A 12464-nucleotide genomic window follows, 5' to 3' on the forward strand; every position below is an offset into this window, starting at 1 on the left:
TCCCCCACAAATAACAGGACACAGATGGTGTCCTAAAAATATTCTTAACAAAAAGTAAGGTAGAGTCGTTCCAGTATGTTTTAGTTTTAAGATAAATAGAAGTTTTTTTAATATATTTTGATCATTATTGGGATAATATTGTGAATTATTTTGGCCGGGAGAATTTAACCGTTTCTTGACATTATCAAAAGCTTTTTCCCCATAAGTCATGGCCCTGTTACCATAACAACAGAAACAAGGCAAGGTCATTGTGGTAGGTCGAATTTTAAAATGTGGACAAATACAACGTGCTGTCTCAGAAACAGTATGCTGTCGTTTCTAATAGCCAACGCCTTTTCCGAGTTAGAGAACTGAGACAGCAGCTTTTGTTTGGTCAGTCGGTGGATGGATGGTTGGAGATTGATTTTGAAAGTAACGTCAACCCTGAATCTGGATTCATATGTTGTTTCTATGTTCTACGGTGCTGCAGAGGAGTGACACGTCTCAACCCTGAGATGTGACTGACCTGAATTTGTCTGTTGAAGACGTGCTGCTGTGATAACACTCGCCTGTGACAGTTGACACATTCACACACACACACACACACACACACACACACACACACACACACACACACACACACACACACACACAGTCTTTGGACTCCCTGAACTGCTGACCCCAGGGTCATGAAGGCCAGGGTTCAGAAACTATTTGAGCGTGTGTGTTGGGCCCTGAGAGTCACATGGGCTGTACTTGGCTTTGACCTCTGTGTGTGTGTCTATGTGTGTGTTCCCGTGACCTCGGTGTGCGTAAGACCAGAGCGGGTCAGGGAGTACTACAGCAGAGTCAGCAGAATCAGTGGATTGAACTGCTCCACTACTGTACTACTGTATACAGTAGTCTGTGTGTGTGTGTGTGTGTGTGTATTTAACTGGTTTGTCTATTATTGATGACTACAGTGAGAAGACTGACAGTTAGCCGACCGTTAACTCTCTCTTTCTATATTTCCAGGGTGAGTCTGATCAGTTCCTTAGGAGGAGTTTGTTAAAGTACAATTGGTGTATATCGAATTCAAAATTGTTGGGTTTGGGGTATGGCTCCAAGAGACTTCTTTATACCTCTGAACTTAATACATGTGTGTACCAGTTTTTATACGTATCAGTGACATGGGGGCTGCTCTTTAGGGGACGCCATTTTGCCTTGCCCATGTGCGAGACCCATATGACATGAGACGAGTCCCTTATGTGCCACATTTCATGACTTGTCGGGCATGTTTAGGTCACCAAAAATGCAGTTTGTTTCTATGAATACTAATCGGAGCAGTTTCAATAGGGCCTTCGCAGGGCCCTAATAATCAGCATATGTGTGTGTATGTCAGTGTCAACAAGTAATGGAATCAACAGATATCATAAACAGGTGAGTATATAGTGCTAGATGTAGAAAAATAAATGCTTATATCTCCATTTAACATTGCTCTGGCGCCCTTTGATGGAAACATATTTTCACTGAGGGGTGCTGTGCAGTATAAATATGTGTGCATGAATGTATGTGCACACACTTTCACTGTCCTTCAGCAAGTCCTGGCTCAGATAGTTACTCTATCACTAAACTACAAGGTCCAACTTGGAGGGTATTATCCTGCGTAAAGCAGATGTCACATGTAATCAAATATCAAATATTATTCGTACATTTACTTATTAAACAAACTTTTCCGTTTAAAATATTAAATTAGGGAAAGAAAGACATTTTACAGATTGCACTCAAATCTTGAACAAACTCTTTGCATCCTGCCACATGATATTATTAACTGTGCCTTTGCAGTGGAGATAACGTTACATACTGTGGCGCTGTCGCTGTCACACACAGGTTGCATGGCGCTGTCCCCATCCTGCTATCTGTTAAACACACACACACATAAGCTCTCTATCTGACTCTCTTTCCCTCACACACTCTTACCTGCAGCTTGTCCACGTCTCTTCATTTTCTGTGCCATTTTCATCACGTTTTCTCTCTTTCCCCCTGCAGCCGCCCCCCAGACCCGCAGGCTGCAGCTTCATTTCAAAATTTCAAAAGTCGTCTCTTTCCTCCTCCTCTGGTTACAGTTGAATACTGGCACATTCATTTAGAGCTGCAATTAAACACCGGTATCATACAGCTGTCCTACTGTCCAGGTAGGGTTAGGGTCATTTTTATTGTTCCAGTTGTCAATATCAAATATTAATCAGATGTTTCTTTTTGCAGATTATCACTATGAATCCAGTAATTTCTAATTTCTAAATGAAGTACCTATAGTGAGACCGTACTCTCAGTATTTTAAGTCTAAATAGATTTTTTTTGTGTGATTCAGATTTTTAATGTTGGACCTGATGGACTGTCTATAAATAATATACAGCACACATACACATAAATGATGTGTGCACATATTTGGACACAGGCGCACACACACACTGTACACACACTTTACACACCTACACAGTGCATCTATGGCTTGAGGCGAGCCTTCTAGGCAGGATTCTGCTATTGACCTTGACCAGCGCGAGAGAGGAGCTGGGAATGCTGTGTGCTGTTCAGAGATGAGTCTCTCTCTGTGTGTGTGTGTGTGTGTGTGTGTGTGTGTGTGTGTGTGTGTGTGTGTGTGTGTGTCTGTGTGTAATTATCCTTATGAGGGCCGCAGATGAATATGGTGGTAGCAGAAAGCCCAGGAGATGTGGGGATGGCATACAGCACACACACTCTCACACAAAGGAACACACACATGATGGGATCTGTCCATCCTTTTTTTGTCTCCACAGGGGAGGGAGGCTGGAGCAGGGCCTACTTACACTGGCTCTCATGTGGGTACAAATGTGAGTGTGTGTGTTATTGTGCCTGGATATATGCATCTGTTTGTGTGTGTGTGTGTGTGTGTGTGTGTGTGTGTGTGTGTGTGTGTGTGCCATTGTGTCGGTATGCAGTTATTGAATCTCATTTGCCACATTCCTCTCTTTGTTGCTGTTGAATCTACAGGGTAATGGATTTATTAAGTTTGTCTGGCAGGCCTGTGTGTGTGTGTGTGTGTGTGTGTGTGTGTGTGTGTGTGTGTGTGTGTGTGTGTGTGTGTGTGTGTGTGTGTGTGCAGCCACATAAAGACATACATATTGTGTTTGTGTGTGTCGTTTCTTCATCTGTGGTATGTGTACTTTGTGTTCATGTTGGTTTTGTGTGTGTGTGTGTGTGTGCGTGTGTGTGTGTGGGTGAGTGTGTGTTCGCCTGCGTCCCTGTGTTGTGCACCATTATTGTGTGTGTGTGTGTGTGTGTGTCCCAGGTTCTGTGGTCCGCTGAGATCAGATGAAAGGAAAGAGGCCTATGACTGATCCACTCCTTCTCTACAAGGGAATTCGACCTCCCCTCTCTCTCTATATCTCCCTCTCTCCCTCACCCTCTTTGTGTCTCTCTAGCTTTCTCCCTCACCCCATCTTTCCCCATTAACTGTCATTCTCTCTCAGTGTCTCTCTCCCTCTGTCTCCCCCTCTTTCATTCTCTTTCTCTCTGAGCATGTGACCCACTTTTACCACCCACATCTCTCCCCGTCTCTCCCTCTCCCTCTCCCCAAGTCCCATCTGAAGACGGTCTACTGAGAGCAAACCAGGGGACACAAAAAGAGAGAGAGAATAAAAAGAGTAGCTGTGTGCATTCTGCTCATACATACAGTATCGCCCTCTGATTCAGTGCCTAATGTGACGGCGGTCTATGCATCAGTATGAATAAGTGTTTGTAAATGCAGTTTATTTCAGAGGCAGACAGTGGGTGATGGAAAAAGGAACAAGCAACAAAAGGGCGTGGTTTGAGGTGCGTTGGCAGCTTTGACTCGGTCTTTGAGTGGCTGTCAGGCTTGCTGTGTTTCTTTTTGTCAGAGGCTCTGCAGGTGGTTTTTCAGCGTGCGAGTGCGGCCGGATCACTTGTTGTTTGCTGTTTTTGTGTTCCCGCCTTTGGTTTTGTCGCTCGCTGCGTCTATGTGTTCACTCGATTGGTCATAACAGAATGAAAAAGAATGTTTTCTTCCACTCTGATGTTGGAATATGTCCATGGTGGTGGAGATGTATACAGTGGCACAGCACAGGCGGGACAGGTCATGTGCTACTGTATGCACTCTGCAGTTTGTATGCACCGGTTTGCATTCTGTGATATAGCAGCATTGACTCTTGAGTTTTGATAGCCAGAGACCTGATAGTGGATCAGGAAACCTCAAATCAGTTCACCCATCTTTTTATTTGTAGAATAAAGTCTTTAAAGTCCCTGGGCCTAATTTTTCAAAGCATAACATGTTCTTAACAATTAAAAATCCATCTGCTCATGCACGTACTGGCTCATATACATACAGAAACGCCCCGGAATGCATGTATGGTTAATGGACTGCACTTATGCAGTGCCTTTCTAGTCTTCTGATCACGCAAAGTGCTTTACACTATGTCACATTCACACACATTCCTACACTGATGGAACAACATTGGAAGCAATATGGGGTTCAATACCAGTGAAGAACCAGTGAGAAGGAAACAGACAAACACAAATACAGAAATCTGTGACATGAAATAATCTGAACTGCAGCCCATCACTCGCAGTAAGAAGCTTTGAGAAGACATGTTTTCAGGGCCTCTAAGATTTGAGGTCAAGGTTGCTTTTATTGTCTCCCAGAGGAGAAAATTGTGTTGGATTGAAGGAACGGATGCAGAAAAACAGACAAGACAAGACTTTAAATAGATTTTAAAAAAACACTTGCAAACACAATTCTCACAAAAAAAACATACGCAGGTAAAATGATAAGAACCAAAACATAAAGCACACCTCAATTACAGAACCAAACCACATTTATCTCACTGCTTATTTTTCTTTCCTCCACGAGTTTCCCCCTGAAGTATATAGATAGGATATAGAGTCTACTTTGGTTTTCTGATCATTGATATGATCGGATAACTTTGGTGGCCACTATGATGGCCAGCAACTCTCTGAGAGAGTGACACTAATTTAAGCAGTCATCTGTAATGACCTGTTCTCAATTTCTGTCCCACTGACCGCTGTTCACCCTGTCTGACCCTGGGCCAATCAAATACAAGCAAATCAATGGCTCTCCTGATTGGCATCAGAGCCTCTGTTTCTCTTCTGCCTCGTCTGTTAACTTAATAAGCTTCAATCTCCACTAAAAACGCTGTTCGCGTGTTAAAATGTCTGTATCCATACAGAACGTAAGAAAACAGTTCAATCCCTTCTCTGCTTGGTTGCGGATTAAAAGGCCGAAAACGGAGAGGAAGGAACAGATGTGGTTTCAAATGTAGCCGGCTTAGTGTGGAAAAGGTCTGACCCTGCTCTCCTTCTTTCTTCTCTTCTTTTTAAAACAAGAGTCATAGTTAGACTCTTCCCTCTCTGTCTTCCACTTTTAAATGTTCTTGTTAATCAGTGTTTAACAGCACACATTAAGATTACCATTAAGTTTAATTATGAGACACCACATCAAAATTTAAATCTCCAATGGATCTATAATTTTAGAACATTTTTCTTCCATAATCAAGACATTGTAATTATATATGAGCACTGTACAATAAGGCTGCGATGTTAATGGAAATATCCACATCTGAGTTGAACCATGAGGGGCTTTAATAAGACCGGGAGGGCAACTGCCAGTGGCTGCGCAGGAGAGAGGGCACATTAAACATTTCCAAATAACTCTCTTGCCGTTTACTGCGGGAGACAGTGGCACACATGCCCGAAGGCCCTGATGCTCCTAACCGACGTCAAAGAACTAGCTGCCACAACAGTTGACTGACCTGTGGCCAAAAAGTTGCACTAGAACACCGTACCGTCTACAGCGAACGGCCAACGAGCACGTACGTTCTGCGCCCATGTGAGAGGTATTAACTCTTCATACCAACAGGTGGTGGTAGTCTGTATTCTTCATTCAGAAGAGAACACCGTAAGACCTAGGACTGCGGGTATAAACAAAAGCAGCCCTAGAAAAAACTAGAGCTACAGACGTTGAACGACTTTGGCCGACTGCCGTCCCGATGTGTCAGGGCCTTAAGGTCGCTGACCCCTGGTCTGAACATTGTCTTACTGGGGAGCAGCAAAGACTGCTGGTGGTGGTGTTTGTGTCACTGTCGCCTTCTCTCAAAGGTTAATGTATGTGTCATATGAAATATTGAATGACTGCAGCGCTGACATGTGATTGAGCAATTCCCAATTTGGCTCCTTTTTGTGTATTTGCTGCCATTCTGTCACATCAGAGTTTTAATCTTTTGTTTGCTTGTTAGTGTTGGCTCATACTGTATACATATTGAACACGCTTCAGTCCTTCATCCTGTTTCTGTGCTACCTGACAAACAGCAGAGAGAGGTAAAGGGGTCTACTTTCTGTCTCCCCTCTCCATTAGTCCATTAGTATTCAGGATGTGTTGCCTGCCTGCCTGCTGCCCGCCACTCATTCCCCAGACAGCGAATCAGCCAGCGTTGATTAATTTCAGCCTATTAGCACCCCTCGTTCCCCTCCCCCGGCTCCGCCCAGGTTAAATCCCCGTGCACACCCGCGTGCACGCTCGCAGGCGGGGGGTGCTGCTGGGTGAGCGATGGCAGAGAGGTTGCCAGGGAGCCAGTTGTTGTCAGAACGATATTAATGAGTGCGCTGCTCTGGCCCTAAGAGTGTGTGTAGATGTGTGTGTATGTGTGTGCCGGTGTGTTTGTGTTTACGTGTGCTTCTTTAATTTTGGTGTTTGTATGCCAGTTGAAGGCAGGTCAGGCGTGTGTGTTCTGTGGAATGAGAGGTTTGTGTTTGGTGAGAGTGTGTGTGTGTGTGTGTGTGTGTGTGTGTGTGTGTGTGTGTGTGTGTGTGTGTGTGTTTAAACATGATAGCATATATATGTCCATACATATATGCTTGTAGAGGCTGTTTTTTGTGTGTCTGTCTGTAGCTTTGAGTGTGTCATATCCAGCAATGCCATGGCCTGAGGGACAAGGGCTTATGTGTGTGTGTGTGTGTGTGTGTGTGTGTGTGTGTGTGTGTGTGTGTGTGTGTGTGTGTGTGTGTGTGTGTGTGTGTGTTTGAGAGTGTGTGTGCGCTCTGCGGAGGCCTGTCCTAGTTTCCTTCCCCTCACCAGGGAGCCGGAGGATCCAAGGACTGACGCACATCACCTGACAGCCGCCCCACTGCTCCACGGCCCTGCACCGTGTGTGTGTGTGTGTGTGTGTGTGTGTGTGTGTGTGTGTGTGTGTGTGTGTGTGTGTGTGTGTGTGTGTGTGTGTGTGTGTGTGTGTGTGTGTGTGTGTGTGTGTGTGTGTTTGTGTGTGTGTACGTGACGGAGATGGAGTGTCTGAATTTGTGTATGTGTCAGAAGATGTGTGTGTGTGTAATAGAGAGAGATGTGAGAATGTGTTAGGAAATCCATCAGTTGGAGCATCATTCTGTCTGTGTGAGCGCTCACATGGATGTTGCTGTTGAGTGTGTGCGTGGGTGCTGACGCAGTGAGAGAGTGAATTTTGGTGTACTGATCCCTTGAGGTGTGTGTGTGTGTGTGTGTGTGTGTGTGTGTGTGTGTGTGTGTGTGTGTGTGTTAGTGTGTGTACACCTTGGGGCAGAGTGGAGAAAATGGTGTCACATGAAGCTCGGAGACAACAGAGCTAACTGCGCTCTACTTAACCTCAGCATGGACTGAGGCTGTGTGGATGGAAACACATTACCTGGTGATGTAAACTCATGAAGTTTCACTGGACCTGTGCTACATGAACAGAACACACAGTAGTGTAATTCTGTACAGTTAACGCATCGTAATTCAGTGGGACTGCTTCAGGCCAGAGCTGACTGCAGAGACAGAGAGTTGCTGAGGATAAACTCGTAGTGTTTCCACAGGTGGAGGAGCGTTGCTGTGCAGATATGTTTTTGTATTTTATTGCTGTCCATCGTGTCTCCTCTCTCCCTCTTTTGCCACGCTCTCTGCGTTCTCAGCGTTGCTTGCATTTCTCTGAATGGGGCCTTCAGCTAGCGTCCATTGTCTGACGTCTGTAGCGGTGGGTGTCTATGGGAGTGTAGTTCTCCTGTTTCAGTTTGTGCAGCTCAGGGTGAGCAGGTCGTTTTCCAGGAACTAACTTTTCTGTGGCTTTTGTTTTCAGCAACCAGCTACGTCAGTGTGCCACAGTCGCAGAGGAACAATCCCTCCCTTTTTAGATCACACCAACTTTCTTTTAATCCTGCAAATGTCTAATTGACTGTGTCATGCATGCTGTAGATGACTTTTAAAATTATGTCACTGTACAAAGAAAATGATTTTGAATCCAAGCAGTACCATCACTGGAAAGCTTCAAATAGGCTTCATACTGGTCAATACTGGTTATTTAGCTATGTAAGGATTAGTAACTTGGCTGAACTGTCCAGACAAAATATTTTTGTCTCCTTTCAGTTTCTCTGAATCAAGGTCATTTCTGACATTTTCTCTGCTTTAATCTGTAGCTTTATCTGCTCAGGCACACGAGTTCATTCTCTGCATTACTGACAGATGTTCTCATCTCGCTGTCTGATGACACATGAGCTATATATAGCTTTTATATACAGTCTGTGTTAGAGTTGAGTTTGATATCATTTGGGAAAATACGCTTATTTTCTTTTTTATGGAGAATTAGAGGAGAAGATATCAATCTCATGTCTGTCAGTTGAGTATGAAGTTACAGCCAGCCGCCAGTTAGCTTAGCATAAAGACTGGAAACTAGAATGGCTCTCATTGATTTTGTTTAATGAAACAAACAAACAATAACTGAGGTGTTGGCTCTGCGGTTGTCCAGAAGCCGGCAGAGACACTAAGAAACACATCACAGCACCCAAACTAAGTCTTAAACAAAAATACTTGATAATGTGCCATGTCTAGTTACAATAAATAGAAGGGATGTAACGATACACTCAAATCACGATTCCATATAGTTCATGAAACTGGGTTCATTCTTTCTTCTTTTTAAACAAATTATGGCTGAAAAAGATTATTTCTCAGGCAAAAATCGAACAATCTAATATATTTTCTCCTATTTTTTCTTCACCAAATTAAATCATCTTTCTATTTCTGAGGTTGTGTATAAACTGTGCAAAACAATGCATATTTTCTTTCTTTTGTAAAGTGAAACTGAAGCTATAATATAACAACTATGGAAAACGGCCTAGTGTCTCTTGTCATGTCTTATTACATTTTTATTACAAATTTCTGTTTTTGCCTTTACTGATGATCTTTATTGGTGCTGTTCGGTGGATTTTGTTCTCTCTCTATTATTTTTACCGAGCTGGCTAGCTGTTTCCAACTGTTTCCAGTCTTTATGCTAAGCGAACCGGTGAAAGGCATCACAGCACCCAAACTAAGTCTTAAACAACAATACCTGATCATTTTCCTTGTCCAATTACAATAAAGAGTTGAAACAATAGTTTTGCAAATCTTACTCGTAGCAGTCAAACTCGTTAAGAAGCTGAACTTCGGCCTGCACTTGAATTAGCCATCTGTCTCTGCACAACTTTGATACCATCTATTTTTAGAAGGTGAAGGGTCACATTTGATGATTCGTAAAATATCCATAATCACATATTTTAAATCTCCCATGACCACTTCAGTCCATACCTTATGAGAGGCTGATAGCATATTCATAGTCACACAGGTCTATAGGCGCACACACTCACAGGCCTGTGTGCTTTATTAAAAAAAACTGTCATGAATATCTTATAGGCTGCTAATGCTGTGTGATACATTAGGATCTGAACACATTAAAGTTTTAAAAGCACATTAGACTGGAAAAGAAAGAAGGGTTAGGAGGAGTGACAGAGAGGAGGGGGGTGGGAGACAAAGAACAAAAGAAAGTGACTTAAAAACAGATCAGAGGTAGTTTATAATTGTACGTTTTTATAGTTTATTTCTATTTCTGGTGTGAGATATTCTGCGATCAAATTCCCTGCTTAGGCTGGCAGGTCAGACACGTCAGAACAAAGAAAAGAAGCAAGCAAGGAAAGAACTGTAAACTCATGGAAGACATCGTAAAAGTAATAGAAGAGCCAGCAGTAGGAGGTGGTGCTCTGCTACATTAGATGAGTTATGGATGAGTGATATGTGTGTTTTCAATAATTCAGTGTGTCTAATCTTCAGGGCTGCGCGGCTGAAGGGTTTTGAATTGACCCTCCCGTCTCTCTCTCTCTCTCTCTCTCTCTCTCTCTCTCTCATAATATTGCTGATCTGCGAGTTTAGATTATGAGTAGTTTTAGTTGGCCCCTCTCCCTCTGTCCTTTCGTTAATGCTGCTGACCTATGAGTTTGGCCCTGTCTCTGCAGAGACCTACCTCCCACCTGAAACAGCCTGTGTGTGTGTGTGTCCATGTGGGTTTGGTGCTGCGTCAGCGTTGGTGTTTCACATTTGAGAGGTCGTGACCCCGCAGCCTGGACTACACTTGTCTTCATCTGACTGATTACATATTAACACCCTGGACACACACACACACACAGTCATTGTGGTTGAATGGTCCTTTGACCCCCGGTAAGGGGTGAGTTGTTCTCCCAGTGGTTGCAGGGACCTCACCCAGGTCATTAATACAACACATCCGAGCCCAACACCCTCAACTTCTTATCGTTTCCACTCTCGTCTTCAGCTTCGTCTCCTCAAGAATGACCAGCACTCACATTATAACCTGTATTTTTATAATGCTAAAGTAAAATGTGTTTCTTTGTGTGTTCTCCCTCAGGAAAGCGGCTCCAGGAGTGGGTGTGTGTGATTCTGTGCCTCTTCCTTTTCATCATCAACTTCTCCTTCCTTCTCCTGCACTTCTCCACCGTTCACATCTACAAGATCATCCTCGGCATCGGTGAGAAATACCGTGTTCGTAGAGAAACTGAGGCTTCCCCGCTTTAAAACCACCTTTCAAACTATGAGAGTTATTGATATAAATCATTTTTAATAAATGTTGGAAATCATTTTTCTAAACATGCCAGTGCAGTCCAGTCCACATGAGGTTTTCGTAACACTATTGTAAAATTGTGTTTGGGTGTTTGGTTGTGAATCTAATAACAACATATGTTTTTTCTACTTTTTTATTGTGTCTGTTTCTGTGTTTGTGCCAGTGCTAGGAATAGTGACAGCAGACTTTGCATCGGGGATGGTTCACTGGGGGGCGGATACCTGGGGATCTGTGGACATCCCTGTTATTGGCAAGGTGAGCACACACAGTACACACACACATACAGGCTGCCAGGCTTTATTAAACAGCTTCTAGTAATGTGCCATTAATCAACTACTTGACAAAGTAAAGTGTCATTTTCCTCACTTTCCTCTGAAATCGGCCACAGCTAAACTGAACAATCAATGGCAGTCCTAGAAATGAGGTACACATATTTGGGCCAATGTAAAAATCATTGTTGTCTCTCTCTTCTGGGATGTAGTTCCCTGGGTCAGGATTATTCCACCAAATATATCCTCATCAGTTACAGCCAGATCACTCAGCAGGTACATGCTTAGAAGGGGAGGCTGAGTGGATGAGTTATCGGTTGTTTGCAGTCTGCTACTTTACCACTAGATGCCGCTACATCCCACTCACTGGACCTTTAACAATAAACATTTACCTTTGTAAATCATATGGCTGTGACATGCAAACAAATTTGGAAGCCATCACACAAAAATTACCCATCTCTCCACAATATTTATAGAAATGATTGTTTTTGTCTATGGAGTCTGGTGGCGAGTGATAGCGATATTACGCCTTTTCCCTTTCTCTTTATCTCCGTAGGGATCCTTTCCATAATGTTGTCACACTTAGAATAACTATCTGTGCAAATAACAGTTGGCTTTTATTGGACTAACTTTGATGGGTGCCTTTGTTCCCAATGATTAGCTTATGTTGCTGCTGCCATTATAGCGCCTTTTGCAAATATTTTAACATCTAACTCAGTGAATTAAGTTTAAGTGAGTTGGTGATTGTTTGAAAGAGTATGAGTCTTTGTACTAAGCTAAGTGGCAGCTCTCAGTACCTTCATATTTACCATACAGACATGAGATGTATCAATCTTCTCATCTAACTCTCAAAAAAGCAAATGAGTGTACAGTATTTCCCAAAACGTTAAAGTATTCCTTTAACAATCCCGTTTGTTTTAACACTTTATAGTTCGGTATACATGCATTTCTCCATCAGATTGTATTTGACACTTTCACTTCTAGCTTTCTTCGCTGTGTCTTTAAGTCACTTGCTTGAGGACATCAGTTTATGCTTTAATATTTCATATAAACAGTGATGGTATCTAGCAGTGAAATGGGATTATTTTGCTATTGTGGTCAACCTACAAGTCAAGCCCTTTGGAGAACATATAAGAATATAGCAAACACTTCTGTGACCCAGTGAATTATGGACCACAGAGAAGATACTTTACCGTACCTCCAGCTCAGTGTCCCTTCTCTGCTGAGGCTGTGTCACCATGGCAGCATGGTGGTTGCACCTTATTCCCCCGAGCCTCAG

General features: G+C 43.1%; 1 protein-coding gene across 1 annotated transcript in view; it reads left to right on the forward strand.

Annotated features, from left to right (window-relative positions):
• Positions 1-12464, forward strand: part of si:ch211-212o1.2 (uncharacterized protein LOC492735 homolog) — a 41603-nt gene that overhangs the window by 8999 nt on the left and 20140 nt on the right. Inside the window, exons 2-3 of the mRNA XM_051381077.1 lie at positions 10704-10823; positions 11080-11171. Of these exons, the coding sequence (XP_051237037.1) occupies positions 10704-10823; positions 11080-11171 (212 nt within the window). The remainder of the gene's footprint in view (positions 1-10703; positions 10824-11079; positions 11172-12464) is intronic.

The sequence above is a fragment of the Dicentrarchus labrax genome, unplaced genomic scaffold, assembly GCF_905237075.1.
Source record: "Dicentrarchus labrax unplaced genomic scaffold, dlabrax2021, whole genome shotgun sequence".
In the NCBI taxonomy this organism is placed as follows: domain Eukaryota; kingdom Metazoa; phylum Chordata; class Actinopteri; family Moronidae; genus Dicentrarchus; species Dicentrarchus labrax.